Source organism: Penicillium soppii (genome assembly GCF_028829465.1).
Source record: "Penicillium soppii strain IBT 18220 chromosome Unknown utg000001l, whole genome shotgun sequence".
Taxonomy (NCBI): domain Eukaryota; kingdom Fungi; phylum Ascomycota; class Eurotiomycetes; order Eurotiales; family Aspergillaceae; genus Penicillium; species Penicillium soppii.
The window spans coordinates 1402189-1421759 of record NW_026643231.1 but is presented as its reverse complement, the minus strand read 5'-3'; the positions used below and the strand labels follow the sequence as shown (position 1 = coordinate 1421759).

Here is a 19571-nt window from a genome sequence, read left to right as displayed (position 1 = left end):
ATATATTTAGTTCTAAGAACATTGCCTTGTAGAATATATGTAAAGTCATTTCCGATATAGCCAACATTCTGCGAGAGTGAGATTCTATTTTCCGCTCTTAGAATAATATGAGTCATGATCTCGGGATTCATTTACAAAAAATCTTAATATCATGCAGATGAGGCGACTACCACCCCAGGTATGTTTGAAGATCTCCGCGCCAAGACTGCGGATCCCCGATTCTTCCACCTGGGCAACGCCGACTCTCTACTCCAATCAACCTTCAGCAGACCTTCGATCTCAAGCAAAACTTTGGCATTCTACTCCATCAAATATATTGAGAAATTCCCTTCAATAATCGTTGATCAATACAAGAAAATTCCAAACACGCAACCATGGCGGATGAGTCAACACAAGGGGACGGCCATGACAAGGCGTGGGAGAAGGTGGAGAAGAAATTCACACAGTATGTTAAGGAAGTCATTTCTTTCCTCATATTGAGATCCCCCTTGCTTTGTTTCCCTTCAAACATATGCTTTGTCGTATCCTCGCCGATCTATGATTGTTGTCGAGGTCCACGGACTCCTCTTCATTCTATGGGGTCTCCGGAGAAGAGCCATGCTAGGCAAATAGGCCGAGCAGGCTTTTACTTATCGAATGAGCTAAATACTTGTACTTCTTGCTTATCCCGATGACTAATATACGGGTTAGCAAACATGCCAGTCAATACTACGATCCATGCCAAGATTTCGCGGATAGGAGTCTGAAGTGTATGAAGCGGAATGCTTATGACCGGGAATTGTGCCATGACTATTTCCAGTAAGTTTCAAAACTTCATGAATGCTGAAAGTCCTTTTGATTTGTCTTCGAATTGATGCGTTTGGCTTTCAATAAACTTTCGAGCTTCTACATTATGGTCATACTCAGCATCGGAACTAACGGTGTTTTTAGAGCCTATCGTGATTGCAAAAAGAACTGGGTATGTTCAAAGATGTGAATCTTTCCCATTATCTTGATTGTCTGCTTTGTCTGCAGATTTCGTGGATTTCGACCCATCCCGCTGTGCCTCCAACTGCTAACAATGATTATAGCTCACCCAGAAGAAGGTTTCTGTGTCTGCGCCTCAAAAATAAACTGTCACCTTTATGCCGAAATATTGCGATCAGTGATCATCGACTGACTTGATTGGTATATTCCTTGATATACTCAAACGAGCGTTGCATGCCATCATCTCACACTTGTTTTCTCAATTTGATGATTAGTTTCTATCCACAAAAGCGACAAGCATTCATTCTTATGTGCATTTGCAAATGACATTTGAAACACACGGACTGCTTTGGATACCGACATTCTACTAGGCAGCACCCCTTAATCGTCTGGCAATGATTTACAAATTAAGTCATTCGTATGTTCTAGGGTTTATTTCCGTGGCTTCTACTTGACGCACCGGGTTACTTCCTGGATGATCTCACACTTGTATATTAAAGTTCAATGTTTTTGTATGGCATATCTCTGGGTCTTCTTTTCAAATAGCGTAGGGCTCAGACATGATTGTTCATATAAATTGTACCCGCTGACGCTAGAAACCATCTAGGAAGTCCAGATATTGTTCAGGCATCGAATTGAATATCAATCAGCTAAGAGGTATCACAAAGATTCAATGTGTCCAAAATGTCAAAAAAATGGCTTAATATTCCAATCAGAAGATACTCAGACTTTTCGTATATACTAATATTTCTCTAAAAACCTTGCTATGGCTTTTGGGTTTGGTTTCTTCAGCGATAATTCAGTTGTATGCACGACAAACACCTATGACGCCTCATATTTTAGATGTTGGTTTCTTGCCAGCAGTATATTGCGGGGAGCTGCTGACCGCCTCCCATTTCGCGTTCTTCCCCGCCAAATAAAAAAGTGGCCGAAGGTGATCAATTTCAACTCCAACTGATCCTTGTACCTTTTAAGCATATGCTGTGCCTCGCGCAGTGACCGAGAAATAATATCAAGTACGGGGATCTAAAGACAACTAGGTAATTTCGCGCAATATCCTCAGGATGAGCTCCGGCAATGACGCGGTGTTCTTGCGCCGCAACAACCAGGTTCAAGATGCCATTGACTCGCAGAATATGAAGCAGGCACTGCAGCTCATTGAGAAGCGCATGAAGAAAGGTGAAAATACGCAGTTTCTGAAGGCAAGTGATCATATAATTCAACCCCGCAGCCATGTTGAAAGCTACCTGAAAATCGCTAACACATGAGATCGTACAGGTCTGGAAAGCCAATATTCTTTTCAACCATGCGGATGAAACCCACAAAAAGCGAGGCATTGCGGAAACCGTACAGCTGTGCAATGCAGAACCGGCCATTTCGGATCTAGACACTCTCGACATACTCCACCGGACGCTACAGAAGATGGACGACCACACCGAGCTTCGGAGCGCCATATGGGAGAAAGCAGCGAAGGCTAAGCCGCAGGATCTCACACTTCAGATGAGATGGTTCACATTAGGGTTTGAGGCCTCTGACTGGAAATCCGCTCAGAAGGTATGTTGTGGAGCGGCCTGTATGAGATGGGCATGGCAAATAATAATCAGGTTGCTAATATTACGAATGGTGCTTCTAGGCTGCAATGGGCCTTCAGAAAAACTTCCCTCGAGAGCGAAAGTATTATTTCTGGGCCATCTTTTTGTGCCATCTCATTGCACAAGATCCAACTAGTTCCGAAATGGACCGCAAGCTTTTCGGGACACTTGCTTACCGTATGATATCGAAGGCGGCTGCCGAGGTCCCTTCTAACCAGGTATGCAATTACCCTTTTTGAACACCTCAGGAGACAAACGATGCAGCTCGAAAATGGAATTTCAACATGGACAACTCACTGGATTGAAATTGACTTTTACAGACCGAGTTGCCTAGCAACGCAAGAGCTCTTCAATCTGGCGAGGACCTCTTCTTTCTTATTCGGATATATGAATCACAAAACCGCTCGGCCGAGGCTGTACAGATACTTGACAGCGAGAACACTGGCCTTGGATCTCGTATTGCCAACAATGACCGATTCTTGATGTTAGCAAAAGTTAACAATCTTGGGCTTGCTGGCCTCTGGAAAGAAGGCTATTCATATGCGAAAGGTCTCCTCGCTGTACCCGAAGATGAAGAAGGGCGCAAGGCTCTCAAGGAGCGGGATGATTGGAAGATCTGGAACCTACTCATCGCAGCTGCACGAAAATTGACCGAAGACAAGGAGTAAGTTCTTTTTTCCAACGCCGTTGAAGTATTGGCTTACGGATAACTTTCTTACTTTGCAGAGTGATTTCGGATGCGCAGCAACATATCCAGAAGTTTATTGAATTCGACCCTAAATCTCGAAATGCGCATATTGCCCTCTTGGACGTAGTCCTTACCGGGCTGAAACGGGGTGAGCGCACAGAAGACGATCTGGTTTCTGCCATACAAAATTACTTCGACCAACACAAGTCCAAACTCTATGCTTTCCAGGACTTGCGAGGTGTTTTAGAGACCCGTGAGGCTTCTGTGGTGCAACGAGTATCTCAGTATTGCATGGACAACGTCCAAGACAAACCAGTAAGTTAAGATTGGGTTAATTCGATGAGTTCAAGCTAATGGAATTGAAGGATGATGCCGTTCCATTGATAAATGCATACAAGCTACAGTATCATGAACAAATTGCTGGTAACAGCAAAGTGTCCAAATCCAGCATTGAGGACTTTGTCTGCAAATGCCTTGAACTTTACAACAAATTCACGCTTGCTGCGAAGGCCCAGAATGCAGGGTCACAGGACGAGGGCAATGGTGCTTCCGCGATGGAAAGTCGTCCCACAGACGACTTCTGCATCATTGCCGCTATGAGCATTATTCGCTCCAACCAAGTCTGTGAATTATCTAGTAGAGTCAGCAACACCGCTCTGATTCGCGCCGCTGGCGTTCTGGAGCAGCTGCTGATTGATTCTCCGCATAACTCCAATGCGATTATGTTGTTGATCCGCATTTATCTTCTTCTCGGCGCCGGCTCGATTGCCCTGAAGAAATTCAGCACGCTGTCTGTCAAACACATGCAGTATGAAACGGTCGCCCACAATCTTTTCACCCGCTTCGCCTCGATTCACCCACATTCGGGGCCACCAATTGAAGGTGCAGACTACAAGGAATTTGATCCCCAAGCTGCATTTGTTAAAGCGCTCGATTTCTACCGTTCTGTCGATGTTACCATCAGCCACTCTTTGATCAGAGGGCTCGGCGATGGGAGTTACGCCAACTTGGAGGACTCAATGGAACTCCGCTCTCGTCTCAAGGACAGCATTTGCCGAAGAATGTGGGCACTCGATGTACGACGAATGCAAAGACTCAGGAGAGGGGAGCACTTGAGTCACCATGAAGTTGTCGGTATGTGTTTGCTGACTCCATTCATATCCCAAAAATATGGATACTAATTATTCCACAGCCCAAACTGCTTCGTCGGCTCAAGACCAGCGTAAGTATGACGCTTTCATGAACTTGGAACGTTATGATAAACCCACGTTTGAGGAGCGATTGCGCGTAGGCCCGCTTCCCAGTGTGAGTATCTCTGCTGGAGTGATTAAGGGACAAATACTAATTCCGATGTAGGAAAACTGGCTTTCATCAGCCCGGGTTACTGACCAACTTTTCAATGTTCTCGCAAGCATCGGCCTTCAGAAGCCAGTCGACCTAGCCCTGGAGCTGCCTGTTGTCAGTGATCTGTCGCTTTCTGAGGCTGAGATTGATCAGACAGCCGCTGAGAAGGATGCAACTAAGATCCACTCAAAATTGCTCAAGGTCGCTCTGTTCATGGCTGGATCCAAGGCTCATACCACTGCCCAAATTGAAAGTGCACTCGGTGAAATGGAAGTTTGGCTCAAGGACAAGAGACAGAGCCTAGCTTTGGATGAGACAAAAAAGTCTGCCTTCATCGCAGAGACTGCCATCGAGTTCGTCCCAGGTACAACAGGCGCACCGACCTGGGAATACTTCCACGCCAATTGGACTCTTGTCGAGACCCTCAAGGCTATGTGGAAGGTAATTGATCTCGATTCTCGTAAGACAATCAAGACTGCTAAGCTTCCAGTTGAACACTTGAATCGATTGCATACTCTTGTTTGTGAAGTTTTCGAAGATATCCGCTCAAACACTCGAGCTTTGAAACAGGGCCTTAGCGAATCGGCCACTCTTAGCACGTTGATTGATCTTGTCAACCAAGGTGATCCGGCTGACGAATATGAGAAGCCCCTTCAAGATGTCCTAAGAAAAATGATGGATGATTCTGCGCTCGAAGTGTTCTGCGGAGACTTAAGGGAGAGTTGGGAGGAGGCACTTGATGGAGTGTTGGCTACCAAACTTTGAAGATGGGAGTCAAGGAATGTACGAAATGAGTCATGTGTCTATGAACATCCACAGCTAGAATACATGTAAACCATATCCATCAAAGCATTGATTTTGATCAATCGACGCAGCCTCAAGAACGTCAAAATTAAGAAGGGCATAAAGTGTCACGTGCGATCGCCAGAGGTTTAAGCCTGAGGTGTCGAGTTGCGGACACGCTAGTCCTAAATTAGTCCACAGCCCTAGCCCTAGCCCTTCGCCTACCGCACCAACCAGCGCCAAGACCCCATTTTTGCGGTTCCAGGCAAAAGAACTGGGACGATTTTCACACGGCTCCCTCACCTCCTCTTCGACAACCTCCGCCAACCCCTTCAATCAACAACCGCCGAGATGGTGCAGCAACGCTCCGGAATTGTCGTCGGCATTAACAGCGGCCGTGTACGTTTATCCCTGTCTCTTTCCTCATGCTGCTGGGTCTTTTGAAGGTCTCCAATGTCTCTTTCTCGTTCGGTCTGTCTGTTCGTTCAAGGCCATTCGGGTCACGGTTTATCGCGAAAACACGAAATATCACGACACAAGGATTGCAATTGCTCAAAACAATGGGACAAAATCAAGGACGCCGGGAGAAAAAATTAGAGATATGACGGGAAACTTTTTGGATTCGATCTTCGGCACACGAAATAAACACACGACTTTCACCCAACTTTCACCCAATCCTTTGATCCGACTACGCATTTGAACGAACCGACAGACCGACTCCAGACTTGAACAGGAGAGACTCTGGATCCTTTTGGCCTCTGTACTGATGACTCAATGAACCATGTACTGACTGCCCTCGATATAGCCCACGACTGCCCTGAACACCCCCAAGACCCGCATCAGCCGGTCCAAGGGCAAGAGCTCCCGTCGCACCGCTTTCGTTCGCGAAATCGCCCAGGAGGTCGTCGGTCTCGCCCCCTACGAGCGCCGCATCATTGAGTTGCTGCGCAACGCCCAGGACAAGCGTGCCCGCAAGCTCGCTAAGAAGCGCGTATGTTTATATTCTCTATTGCGGCTCAGACAAATTCTGCTCCGTGGATTACATTGGTTTTGGAATATGGTTGGTTGTGTTGCTACGTGTGATGGTGTTGAAAGGGTCCCGCGAGTCGATTTTGCAGGCAAAATTTGATGCAGATCGCTACTTGGATGGACCTTTACAACCACCGTTGCACATTTCAATGATCAAACCCGTGCTCGAAACCACATGGATTCATTGGAGCCAGAGATCACTGTCAAAATACTTCAGTGCACATTTACTGACTTCAAATTTAGCTCGGTACTTTCGGCCGCGGCAAGGCCAAGGTTGAGAGCATGCAGAAGGTCATTGCTGAGTCCCGTCGCGCCCAGGCTGCTCACTAAATGTCTCAACCCGTTCCTGTTTTTCTATCGTTTTAACGACTCGACGCACAAAAAGCGTGATTCTCGGATCGGAAAGGGGGGTTTTGTGGCCACTGGGGTGTGCATGAAGGGGAAGGCAAACATGGGATTCCTTTAGTGAAACCATAATGAAAACAATTTCTCAACCATTTCATGATATTTTTCTTTCTATCGTCTTTGCTATTAAGCCGAGAAATTGCCCGTATATATGGAAAATCAGCGGTTGCAGAGCAATTGCTGAGCTAGAAGAGATACAGTCTATGTGTATAACTGAGCAGCTTCTTTACCTGCAACTACCTCTAGGCAATTGGGAGCTTGGCGAGCATACTAGTCTACCATGACACTGGCACAGAACCTCGATCCCGCCACTATATATTCCTTCCTAAATGAAGCTTGAAGCATGTGATTCAGTTCTAATCGCACATCTAATTTAACTCACGGATATTCAAAAGATGCGCCACGTAGTTAATCATGATCATCAGAGAGACATGTCGTTCATTCTTGATTCAATCATTTCTTGCCCAGCTTCAGCCACTTAGGCACGGCACCACTTTTCCGTGCCCCGCTGGGCTTCGCATCACCTTGGGCGCTACTTGGACCAGGCTGCGGGACTGTCTCCTGTTCCTTCGGCTCCGGTGGCTGTTCAACTTTGAGCTGTTGAGCCTGACTTCGAAGCTCTGGGCGAAGCGTCTCTGTTCGGCGTTCATGAACGAAAGAGGCAGCGTTCTCAGCCCAAGAGAAGTTGACTAGCACACGACCGGTCAACCCTATATCCTTGATCAACCGTCTCTTTTCTGATGAAGGAATGGCGCTTGTGTGTTGGGAGCGAGATGCAGTGTGAACAGTGAGGCTAAAGTCCTCGTTGGCAAATGGCGGAGCAAGGCAACTGCGCACGAACTCATATAACGACTGTCCGGTGTCCGAAGTCCCGAACTTAGCGACCACTTGGCTCTGGTCTGGAAAGCGGACTTTGACATCGACTTCGCGGATTGCTGCTTGTTTCGCCTCTTCTTCCTTAGCCTTGGCGGCCATCTCCGCATGCGTCGGTAAGCGTTGGTTTCGAGATGATTCGTTGAGCAATCGCTGGTGCAGCTGTGCGTGCTCGATGGAGGGTATGTAGTCGTTCTCATTATACGCTATTTGAGCTGACGAAGGTGTGTCTTCCGATGGAGGGGAGAAGACGGTGATAGTCCGACCAGATTCAGTTGTTGAAGTGGCCGGCTCGAGGGTAGTTGGGGGAGGAGTAACTGGTTCAGAGGCGGCGACGCTAGAGGGCTCAGGCTGGGTTGCAGCAGATAGCTGCTGAACAGGTTCCTCAGTTTTGACCTCGGTAGGATCCACCGTGGGCGCGCCGCTTTTGTCCTGCGCTGGCGTATCGTCCTCTTCAGACTTGAAGAACTCGCCAATTTCGAGCATTGCTTCTTCGATCCGCTGTTCTGTCCGTCGGAAGCTGAGCCGAATGAGAACATTTCCACTATTGAATCCTAGCTGGGCCAGGGACTTCTGTAGATCTGTGAAGCTTGAGAGCTTACGCTCTAAGATCTGAAGTACAGGAGCTTCATAGTACAAACTTCCCGAACTTTCTCCGTCATCGGTAACAGGTACCGCACGTGAAGTAAAGTTCCGTGTCAGGCCACTGCCTGCAACTCCAGCCTCAAACTTGCGTAGTACTAGCCAGAGCGTTGTGGTGCTAGGGAATTTATCAAGTATACGGCCGTTCGGGGCACCGCGGGCTTCAGACTCTGGGAGTTGTAGGCCGACAGTGACAACGGACGGGGAACGAGATGCTTGTACAAGTTCGAGTTTTGCGCCAGAGCTAAGACCGGATAGACGAAAAGATAGAGAAAGGTCAAGCTGCTTGCGATTGTGCCTGTTGCGATGTAGAAAAGTCCCAGTTAGAGTTGTCATCCTTGTAAGGTAGGAAGCATCCACTCACTTCAATCCATATTGACTGGAGTTATATCCAAGCTTTGAACATGCTTCTTGCAGTATATCAGTCAAGTGTTTGGTAGGTGTGGTCTTGATCGTTGCCCGCCTGGCTGTCGCGTCGATCACCACAACGTGGGAACTCATTATGACTTATTAGCACAAGCTCAAATGAAACAGAAAATGTAATCTCAGTATTCCCTATACAAGATTACAAGTGTAAAATGAGAAACTTGAAAGACGTTTCAAAAAAAAAGGAATGCGGGGAGAAAGAGGGCAGAAGGTAGTCGAAGCATACGAAACACCAGGCAGCGGTGCGGGCGTCATCTGAGCTCTCTCGCGTACCTCAGAGCTTCCCCGTCATCAACTCACCTCCATCACCTCCCCCAATCTACCCCCTTCTCAACCACCTTCTTTCCTCTTTTTATTTGTTAATTAGCTCTGGAAATTACCTGTCATATTACATTGCTTTGAAATATCGCAATAATGGTATGAAACAAGCGCCCTTCCCCCGATCGGCTACAGTATTCTGGATCTCAAAGGCTGACCGACTTCTCCCATCATAGTCCAACCCCTTCGACATCAGTATGCCGGAAACCCGATCCTTGTGATTAATCAACAGAAATACTAATCTTTTTCTAGATGGCGGTGCCTGTGTCGCCATGGTGGGCAAGGACTGCGTCGCCATTGCCTGCGACCTTCGCCTGGGCATGCAGGCCTTGACTATCTCCAACAACTTCCCCAAGATCTTCAACTACGCTCCATCTACCTACCTCGGCCTGACTGGTCTGGCCACCGATGTGAACACCATCTCTGATCTCTTCCGCTACAAGGTCAATATGTACCGACTGCGCGAGGAGCGCGACATCGCACCGCAGACCTTCGCCAACCTAGTGAGCTCATCGCTTTACGAGAAGCGCTTCGGTCCCTACTTCGTCAGCCCCGTGCTGGCTGGTATCAACCCAACAACGGGGAAGCCATTCATCTGCGGCTTTGACAGCATTGGCTGTATCGATTTCGCCAAGGACTTCATCGTTAGCGGAACAGCAAGCGACCAGCTCTTCGGTACCTGCGAGGGTCTGTGGGAGCCTGATCTGGTATGTACAAGCAGATCTACGACACCTCCGCTTAATGCTAATACCGATGTTGCTGCAGGCCCCCGAGGATCTCTTCGAGACAATCTCACAAGCGCTGCTCAGTGCCGTCGACCGAGACGCTCTCTCCGGTTGGGGAGCCCAGGTTTATATCATAGAGAAGGACAAGGTTACCCAGCGTCTATTGAAGGGACGACAGGATTAGATTTGGGGAAGTGATTGTTTTGGGTTTTGCGTTGGTTTGAGGGCGAATCCCGGCGTCTACGGTCTTCACACTGGATGATACATGTCGTGTACGGTCGATCGAGGACGGGATAGCACAACATCAACGTGAGAGCGGTCGATACCTGAGCCAAAGGGCGAATTTGTTCTTTGACTCCATGTTTCTCTTACTCCTATCACGATAATAAAAGGCCCCCGTTGTCACGCCACGGCAGTGTTCTATGTTGCATCTTCTATCTTCCACCTAACTTGTCAGTCAGGACATTCACTAGTCATATCCCGAAGATTGGCTGGTCATTTTTTCTTTGTAGCTTTTTAGGCTCGGTGCACTGATTCTCTACAAGGTCCTCTTATACATAAATGTTGCAGGGTCGAAGTTCAGTCTTTTCAATCTTATGGACTCGATCGAAGACCATTTGAGTGATTCCTTCAGTATCCATCTCTGTCAGCTACTGCCCCAAATGCTGGCCCTTCTCTACCCAGGAACTCCTTGAGATCAGCAGCCAGTAGCTCAGGTACCTCCCAAGCAGCAAAATGGCCACCATGATCATACTCTTTCTCTTGCACAACATTCCCAATAGAGCGATACCACGCCATGGGCCACATAACAAGTTCCTCGCGGAACTGCGCCACCGCAAAGCGTACGCTCTGAGGAGCCCGAGCTCCAAGAACCTGCGCAAGCGACATATATTTCAAATCCACCTTCTCCTGTGGATCCACCTGAGATCCCCCATCTGACATATGATCATCCGCTCTTTTCGGCGCCGAAGCCTCATAGTAAATTCTCGTCGAAGCCATCGGCCCAGCCGTCGAAAAGTAATACACACTCACCCAAGTCAAAATCTCCTCGTCTGTCCAGGGATAATCGTCAGACCAACTGTGCATTTTGTCATATATCCAAGCCAGCAGCCCGATGGGACTATCGTGGAGCCCGTAGCCCAGAGTCTGGGGACGTGTCTCCTGCTGTTTCATATATGCATTGCCGCGCGTGAGATATCCCACTGACCGGGCGATGAAGCCGCGATCTTTCGCCGAGAAGGGCACTGAGATTAACGATTTGATAAACTGGTACGGGCTTCGCCATGGGTAGGGTGGTGTGACGGGTATGAAGTTCAGGTGAATGGCTTGCGTGTGTTGAGAGTAGAACTGGGCTATGGTGCGTGCGATCATGCTGCCCCAGTCCCCTCCTTGGATCACTGCTAGATGTTAGTTGAGTTGTTTTGACTAGAATAGGGGACGCTTGCCGTATTCGTCGTAACCCAGTGCTATCATTACTTTGTGGATAGTTTCGGCATATTGTGCCAGGCCGAATCCTCTCTAGTTCAAGTATTAGCATGATTGACGTGATCAGTGATACAGATTCCAGCGTACCTTTTTGACACCCTGGGAAAATCCAAAATTTGGTAATGAAGGCGCTACGACATCGAATACTGGTCCGTCTCCGTCGCTTTTAGTGAGTAGTGGGATCAGCTTGGTTGCCTCCAGGAAGCTGCCAGGCCCTTCGTAGAAAGAAAAAATCAGCTCTTGCTTTTTGGAGATTGAAACTTATAATCTCAGGCCCATACATCCATGGATAAATAGTAATGGAATAGCCCTCGAATTTCCACTTTTGTGATGCACAGCATGGATATCCAAGTCTCCAAAACCATCCACGCCAACTCGAACGTTCACCTGCTTGAAAGTTTCGTTCAATTTTGATTCTTGCGCGCGCCAATTGAATTCATCACGCCATACGGCAGCAAGCCGTTTGATCTCATGGAGAGGAACACCCATATCCCACCCGGAAGCATCGAGTTCATCAGGAAAGTTGGTCTGCTCCAATTTTTGGCGAAGTTGCTGGAGCTGCTCGTCTGGAACGGCAATTTTGTATGGGGTGATAGAACTCATAGATGCGTTTGTCGGAGAATTTTGATCCACGTTTCAAGGCTGGTTGTCTTGATATAGTTGCATTTATACTGCCCTAGTCGCGCTTGGGCCTTTGCACGATGCCGTGATGATCGGCCATTGCGGAGAAATATTTACCTCGGTTTCACGGCTCATATCGCACAAAATATCAAGAATTTAGGTGTAGCCATGAGGCAAATAGTTGAATCGTCGATTGAGTACTCGCGAATCGGCCAAAAAAATGGCTGCATGAAGTATGAATCTCACGGCAGAAGGTATGTATTCTGGTGCAACTTGAGAAGTTTTCTCGACAACTCCAATGGTTACTACATGTATATATCGAGCAAGGATACTACCTACTTGGGTAGGCACTCAGTATAAATCTGCAATTGATCCAATCAACCAAAGATAAGTCGAACCCCGGGGCTTCTATATCCTATGGTTGTAGTGCTGTAAAATAAGACGGGAAGACTTCACCGTTCAAATTGCAGAAGGCTGCATTGAATCTGCAAGTCCGAGTCATACCAGTTGGCATCAAGAGCCGGACAAGATCGCAGATGCACTTTCACTGGGTAAGAGAGTCTATAGTCTATATCATCGTAGTAATCGTACAGATGGGCTGAGTGGCACCGTTGTTCCAGTTGCTAACAAAACGACCCACATCTTGATTAACTATCGTATGATGATAATTAGAAGCCTACGGGTTATTACCCACCATCGCTAGCATAAAGTATTTCAGAGAATTATTTTTTTTTGGTTGTCAATCACCCGTGTAATTGCTATGTATCAAAATGTCCATCTCTTTCGTCATGAAAATGGATGAGTTTGCATTTGATGAAGACCCACAGAAGAAAACTTATCAGATTCTGTTTCATATTGAGATCGAACGACAAATATAGTATGTTATAAAGCTTATTGTGGGCCATGCTTGGTCAAGGCTCAGTAATATATATGTTGAACCTTGAAGTGTGTTTGAAGATCAAGTTCAAAACAAATTCAAAACAGAAAAAGAAAGTATTAAACACATGAATAACAATACTGTTTACAGACTCAATACTCAGTAGAAAAGTAAAGGTAATAAATGTAGTATGGATCATCCATGTAAACATGTAAATATGTAGATACAGTAAGAGTGGCCATGCACCCGGGCAAGTTATACTAACTAGGGCAAGGCTTTGTTATGACTCTTCAGGTACCGAGTACCTGACTAATTCAGTGTTGTCGCGTGACAATCCGAAGTACCCGGTACCTTCTTGGTCTAGAAGTCTAGATCCGCCGATCCTGCAGCACCTCCGTGCGCCTCCGCAGGGATTGAAGCAAAAATAAAAAAACCGCAACACACAAAGAAAAGGATTTAAAAGGAAAAACTTCAAGCTCTAATGAAGCTCAAACTTCCTATGTAATATACATAGAGAGAATTAGCTTCTAATTTTGTTTTCCATTCGTGAAATCAATTGATAGAAATCCTCCTGTTTCAGAAGTTCCGTGTCTAGACCGCCCGGCCCCCATTTGAACTAACGGAAAATCCCCTCTCCCCTCCTTCTCGGATTCGTTGGCTTTGGCTTTCGTTTCTTTCTTCTATATTTCCATCGGGTGGGTGTACCTCGACATTTCGATTCATCCACCGTCATCCACCATAGAGTTGCTAGGCTATGATCGTTGTCCTTGAATAAAGAGACAAAAGGAGCCATCTCATAACATATCAATACACTCAAATCAACCTCGAAAAGCGACTTCATCTCGACCTCATAATTTACACATCAACAATCACCTTCACTTGCCACATGGACTATGCCCGACACGCCCGAGCCGGATGTCTCCAATCCTGTACAACCTTGTCCCACCATGCCCTTCCCCTCCTGCAAATCCGAGTGCATCCCCGGTGACGGACTAAACGTTCGTGATGACGGAGACGTGAGACTGGACACGGGAACATGGAACGATGGGGCCCAGACCGCCGCCATTGAACAACTGGTCACACTCAAACAGGGGTTGAGGATATCCGACACAGAGCTGTTCTGGAAACGGCTCATGGAGGATGTCACATCGATCACAAAAGCCCAGTATGGATTCGTAGCTCGGAGAGTTCATGGGAGTGATCCTTTACCAGAACTAGACGGGCGGCGCCCGTCGCTTTTTGGTACGGCTTTCTACTTCAATGATGGCTACCAAAATGTTGGTCTGCAGCGGAACAGGTATTTTGCGGGCGGGAACCCCTTGTTGCATATGGATCATGAACGACCATGTTTGATCCCCGAAAATCTCAGCTCACTTGTCTCGTTCGGCGATGATCAATTACCATTTGCCGCCGATGGATATCTGGCGATTCCGCTTTTTTCGGCTGGAAAGTGCCTGGCGCACCTCGGATTGATGTGGTCGAAAGAAGGCCTTCGGCATCGAAACCTGTCATGGTCTTTTCTGGAGATGATCCTCCATGCACTCGAAGACCTCGTCGTACAACGACTTCAACCCGGAGAAATGATGCTAGATGAATTGATCTCACCCATGACGCACACCCCGGATTTCCAGAACCCTCACACCGCCGCCTTCCATGAACCCTCCGATTTCACCTCACAGCCCCTCAAACCATATGCAAGAAGCTTGTCCCATGAACTCAGAACCCCAATGCAAGGGGTGGTGGGTATGCTCGATGTCATGCACGCCACAGTACGAGAGGCTATGGAGAGCAAGACACCTATCAAGTCGGGCGGGATTTTCCAAGCTCTCAAAGAAGGGATCGAGATGGTCCAAGATAGTGCGAGACGTGCCGTCGAAGCGGCTGACAACGTTGTTCATGCGTATGATCTCAACATGCAGATTCCTAAAACACCGCTCCGTGAGGAAGCTGAAATTCTGGGCCAACCTGCAATCCCACCTGAAATCCCTGAAACCCACGTTCCCGAAACCCATGGTCCCGAAACTCGCCCGAGCATCTTCATTGAAGGAAGCAACATCGCTGTAAACCCATACAAACGGCGGCGAAGCTTACCGCTGGAAACGAATACACGTCCTGTACGCAAACAAAGACTTCGTGCTGCTTCGTCACGACAGGAGCTTTCGCCTCGCAGCGAAGAAGTCAAGAATGCTGTGCACGAAAGCGATCAGATTGTCCATGCTACGCCTGCCCGACAGATCGAGGCTGTCATGGCCAACATGGTCGACCCACGCCCTTCGATTGCTGTACGTCGATCTGCACCGCACTTACTCCTGGAAGGTATCAACGTCAACTTACGGGGCTCTGCTTTGCGCTTCACCAAATTGCGGGATCTTCTCCGCCTAGTGATCAACGAATCTCTTCACGTTGGTGGCCGACCAGATTCTGCCGTTAGCAATGCAACCGACTATGGAGAGAGAATCGAGATCCGGTCACGATCCTCAAATGGCGAGTTGTTCACCAAAGTCGTAGACTGGTCTGTGGATCCAGCATTGCCCGACACTCTTCTTGCCGATGACCGTGATTTAGCCAAGCTGATCTCCTGTGTCTTCTTGAACGCAATTAAGTTCACAAACAACGGTACTATCACTGTGTGGGCAACCATCGACCCTCAAAGAAACGACGTGCTTATTCTTGTCCGCGATACTGGCCCGGGAATTCCTGCTGCATTCTTACCAAATCTTTTCAAGCCATTTGCCCGTGAGGATGCTTCGACCACCAGGAGCAAAGACGGCCTCGGCCTCGGCCTTCTCGTAGCCAAAGGTCTCTCTCGCAAAATGGGTGGCGACTTGACCTGTGTTCGCTCGTCGACTTCGGGTCCTCAGCGAGGCACAGAATTCAGAATTCGAATCCCGGTTAACCAACGCGAGGCGGAACATCATCCCGCAACACCTGGCGAGAACCCATATGACCAAACTCGACATAGCAGTACCAGCAGCCTTTTGTCCGATCCTCCCTCCTTCAGTTCCCCATTCATCCTCCCCCAAAATTTCCAGCTGCAGCAACCGACCCCAAGTTCTAGCGACGAAAACATGTCTCAAAGCCCAACACCTCCACGACCATTATCCCAACCCCGTCTGCATCGGACCCATATCTCCGGAGATGCTTACGATAAGAAGCTCGGAGAGAAATACCCGTTGCGTTTCCTTGTCGCCGAAGACAATCGAATCAACCGGCGTGTGCTGGTGAACATGTTACGCAAACTTGGCTACCGAGATGTCCTCGAAGCAGCAGATGGCAAAGAAGCTGTCCAGATCGTCGAAGGCATTCTATCTGCATCAAAGACCTCTAATGAGGTTGATGTCGACTCCAACCCCTCGAACAAAATGCAAGGTGTCATCAACGAGGCCCCTCCAGCACCAAAAATGAAAGCGATCGATGTTGTGTTGATGGATCTCTGGATGCCTGAAATGGATGGATATGAAGCCACCTCTCGCATTCTCCAAATGGTCAACGATAATCGCAATCAACACGCCGCCTTTGAGCCCAACCGCAACAGCCCCGACTCCATGGAAATGGATTCAACCCCTAATACCTACTGTGCGCCACCACCTCCGACCGTCCTCGCCGTCAGTGCGGACGTCACCGACGAAGCATTGAACCGTGCTTCCAGGGTTGGAATCAAAGGCTACATGACGAAACCCTACAAACTCTCCGACCTTGAACGACTGATTCTTGAATTCTGTGGCGATGCCGGCAAGCCCGTTGCCTCATTTCCAGTATAGCGGGCCCGCCGTCAGACGATGGAATTTTCTTTCTGGATCCACACCAAGACCATTATATACCCGTTGGTGTGGATCTTTTGCTCATGCACTAATACTGCTATTGATTGCTTTGCACATTGGCCCTATTGAGATGGACCATGCAATGGCTCAGCGGGAAAATCTGCTGTTGCTCATCTGCACCTTATCCCAGTCTTCACTTCACATTTACTGCCATATACCATCATCGGCATTTTGATCCCTATTATGTTTATTATCCCCATCCTGGATATAATGATTGATGATAGATCACTACATATATATAGCGATCACCCGTTACTGCATAGCATCATGCAACCTTGGAATGAACATCATTTAGTTAAGATATACCGAAATTCCATTCTGGTAGCCATTCAGCTTGAAAAAAAGCCCTTATACTCAGCAAGAAGGATCAAGGCCACGAGCTCCTGGCTATGACTATCATCTGCTGTAAACATCCACCCTAGTTACACGTTGTGAAATCCACCAACCCTGTATCAGGCACAGTCTCTGTTGGAAGACACAACTCCACATTTTCTCCTTTGAGATGCGTGAAGACTCGAGAGTACTCAGCCTACGAGCCAATAGTCAGCGATATTCACCCATACTTAACCATTTTAAGAAAGCAGAGAAAACAAACCTCAATAATATCCACAAACTCAGTGTAAATATCATCGGCCTTCATTTTTTGACGAACAAAATCAGTCACTCCCCCCAAAACCGCATTCACAGTGGTAACCTTGCTATCCCAAGTGAGAAGCGCAGAAACACCAGTGCCATCAACACGTGTAGATTCAGTGCTGCCATAGATATCTGAAATAGCAATTAGTACCACAGCACTCTATCAAGCCGAGAAGTTATAGGGGTTATCACTAACTCTGCATCTTCTTGGCAACAACCATATTCCTCCACCAGGCCAACCCAACAGCCTTGTCGATGAGTATAGTCGGGAAAACACTGTATGGCGTAATTACATCCAGTTCTTGTACGGTTTGGTTCGAGATCGAGGGGATGCCGGCATTGGAGATGTAGCCTGTCACATCGCCCGTCGAAGGGTCGGTGATGTTATTGATTGAGGCGAACATGCCTGGTACTTTAGTGGCGACTGAGTTACAAGTTCGGACTCGCTCAGCGTTTTTGAAAAGGCGACTGCGTTGCAAATGTTAGCTTTTGATAGCTCGTGTCTGCGTCGTTATAAATACCGGACAATGTCAACATCGTAGTAGGGCATTTCCATTACTTTCCAAGTCTCGTGGCTGGAGAACCAGTATCCTGTTTCGTATTAGATATTGCTAATTCGGGGGTTTTTTGGTCATTGACAAACCCTTCTGCACAGTGATAGGTCCGAATTTGCCCATTTGGTAATCCACGCTCACGAGCTGCGGTCTTTTGACTTCCCAAAGAGCTTTCTTGTCGGCATCTGACAAGCCGCCAAAGAATTGGAGCCAGAAAGTAAAGATCTCGCCCTCGAAAGGGTCGTTCAGTAGACCATCGCCTTCGCATAAGTATGATTGGTCTGGGTGGTTGACTGCGAGAGTTTGGTCTTTGATATCTATGACGGCACAAACATGGCCATTGCCGTGATAAAATATCTATTTTGAAGCAGATTAGTTCAACTGCTCTGACTGGATAGTTACAAGGACAGTAGTTGAAGTACCTTGGCAGCAGTAGTTTTGGTATAGTCCATCCAGACCTGCCACTTTTGAGCGAGTTCAAGATAAGACTTATCACCTGTGTTCTCTAGAGCCTGAATAAACCCATATACAGCCCACAGGAGTTCACTAGACAGACTCGCGTTAGCTGAGAGCCACCGAAGCCAGAAATCAATACTCACCCATTGTCCAGCGCGGGCACGCGATTGACCCAGTCCAATGTTGGAGTCAGATCTTGAGAGTCCGCTGTGATCCAAGGCAAGAAGCCGCCAAAGCCGGGGTACGTTTCATTGAACTTGAGGTATGTCTGCAACTTGGTCTGCATGATGGAAGCGGCAATTTCAGGTGCTGCTGCTGTGTTACTAGGGGAAAGGAACCGAGCAGCTCCTGGAGACCCGTTGATAGCATGCGTATAGAGCATAATCTGAAGTGACTGTTGGAACAAAATTAGCCAATGGTCCGATAATGCAGAAAAAAGAAGCCAACCTCTTTGCTAGCTGCACTGAACGGGTGCTTAGCTGTTGCTTCACCAGTCACCCAGTCGATATTTGTCCCATCATAGGATATGCCATTGTTGCTGTTGTATGAGATATTGTTCTGGTGGAACTTGCCCTCCCAGTACAACAGGTCGTTCACAAAGGCATTGGGGTTTTGGAGAACCTGCTTCTGGGAATAATGACATGCGAACCGGCATGAAGGCTCTCTGTGTTGGCCAGACGATGAAGGTAGAGCCTTGACTAGGGATACCCATGTCAAGACATGACTGAGTTTCTCACCGAGGAGCATATTGTGATGCTGTAGTTAAGCAATGAAAGCGATTTGAAGGCTATAAAACCACGGAGAAGGCGATGTCGTGGATCATATAAATACTATGCTCCTCTACCATATAGCGGGAATCGTACATTTGTCCGAGGTCCATGTCCACGAATCATAACACCAAGAAATTTATCTGGGGTCCCCGCATGCTAAGAAACTTCCCCTGGCGATTTACTAGTTGGCCAATGAGATTGAGATATGTTCACCCATCCTCTCTTCTGCATGATGTTTTAGCCCAATGATTTGATATTGAAGTTGGCAAGCTTAATTGTCAAGATCAATGACCACTCAGGCGGGATTAGACCTCGGGCTCGGTCTTGCATCGGGATTTGAGGAAGAATTACCCAACACCCGAGTGGGCTGAGACGGAGAATCGGGAAAATAAAGAATTAAGCGGGGAATTTCCCCGAGTCAAAAATATTAATGTGGACTTTGGCTTTCGGGTGAAAGTTGATTTATCAAGATTCGTTCTTGGTGAATTGTGGCTAAAAGGGTTGAACACTTCATTTAAGCGATGATTCGCCGCACTATATCTAGAACCTAAATAGGAACT

At 47.6% G+C, this 19571-nt stretch overlaps 8 protein-coding genes across 8 annotated transcripts; 5 read left to right on the top strand and 3 right to left on the bottom strand.

Moving 5' to 3' along the window:
* Positions 1–374: 374 nt before the first annotated feature.
* Positions 375–1112, top strand: N7529_000544 (coiled-coil-helix-coiled-coil-helix domain-containing protein; the record flags this gene model as incomplete). The annotated part of the gene is made up of 4 exons (XM_057236075.1): positions 375–445; positions 691–798; positions 931–958; positions 1071–1112. The coding sequence occupies 4 exons, from the start codon at positions 375–377 to the stop codon at positions 1110–1112; spliced, it is 249 nt and encodes an 82-aa protein (XP_057102878.1).
* Positions 1113–2030: 918 nt separating this feature from the next.
* On the top strand, positions 2031–5355 carry N7529_000543 (MDM20/NAA25 family protein; the record flags this gene model as incomplete). Its single annotated transcript, XM_057236074.1, has 8 exons — positions 2031–2201; positions 2245–2520; positions 2600–2776; positions 2879–3222; positions 3285–3561; positions 3612–4380; positions 4439–4551; positions 4603–5355. 8 exons carry the CDS (start codon positions 2031–2033, stop codon positions 5353–5355), a joined length of 2880 nt encoding a protein of 959 aa, XP_057102877.1.
* A 369-nt stretch (positions 5356–5724) lies between these two features.
* N7529_000542 (60S ribosomal protein eL36) lies at positions 5725–6732 on the top strand (the record flags this gene model as incomplete). Its single annotated transcript, XM_057236073.1, has 3 exons — positions 5725–5772; positions 6179–6364; positions 6646–6732. The coding sequence occupies 3 exons, from the start codon at positions 5725–5727 to the stop codon at positions 6730–6732; spliced, it is 321 nt and encodes a 106-aa protein (XP_057102876.1).
* Positions 6733–7260: 528 nt separating this feature from the next.
* Positions 7261–8823, bottom strand: N7529_000541 (putative UBX domain protein; the record flags this gene model as incomplete). Its single annotated transcript, XM_057236072.1, has 2 exons — positions 7261–8620; positions 8687–8823. 2 exons carry the CDS (start codon positions 8821–8823, stop codon positions 7261–7263), a joined length of 1497 nt encoding a protein of 498 aa, XP_057102875.1.
* Positions 8824–9162: 339 nt separating this feature from the next.
* On the top strand, positions 9163–9975 carry pup3 (proteasome core particle subunit beta 3; the record flags this gene model as incomplete). The annotated part of the gene is made up of 4 exons (XM_057236071.1): positions 9163–9165; positions 9243–9261; positions 9319–9773; positions 9832–9975. 4 exons carry the CDS (start codon positions 9163–9165, stop codon positions 9973–9975), a joined length of 621 nt encoding a protein of 206 aa, XP_057102874.1.
* A 446-nt stretch (positions 9976–10421) lies between these two features.
* Positions 10422–11879, bottom strand: N7529_000539 (epoxide hydrolase; the record flags this gene model as incomplete). The annotated part of the gene is made up of 4 exons (XM_057236070.1): positions 10422–11191; positions 11231–11309; positions 11364–11491; positions 11558–11879. The coding sequence occupies 4 exons, from the start codon at positions 11877–11879 to the stop codon at positions 10422–10424; spliced, it is 1299 nt and encodes a 432-aa protein (XP_057102873.1).
* A 1788-nt stretch (positions 11880–13667) lies between these two features.
* Positions 13668–16535, top strand: N7529_000538 (hybrid sensor histidine kinase/response regulator; the record flags this gene model as incomplete). Its single annotated transcript, XM_057236069.1, has 1 exon — positions 13668–16535. One exon carries the CDS (start codon positions 13668–13670, stop codon positions 16533–16535), a length of 2868 nt encoding a protein of 955 aa, XP_057102872.1.
* A 478-nt stretch (positions 16536–17013) lies between these two features.
* On the bottom strand, positions 17014–18988 carry N7529_000537 (endo-beta-1,2-glucanase; the record flags this gene model as incomplete). The annotated part of the gene is made up of 8 exons (XM_057236068.1): positions 17014–17124; positions 17191–17363; positions 17428–17699; positions 17753–17822; positions 17875–18142; positions 18208–18331; positions 18385–18635; positions 18689–18988. The coding sequence occupies 8 exons, from the start codon at positions 18986–18988 to the stop codon at positions 17014–17016; spliced, it is 1569 nt and encodes a 522-aa protein (XP_057102871.1).
* Between the last annotated feature and the right edge of the window lie 583 nt (positions 18989–19571).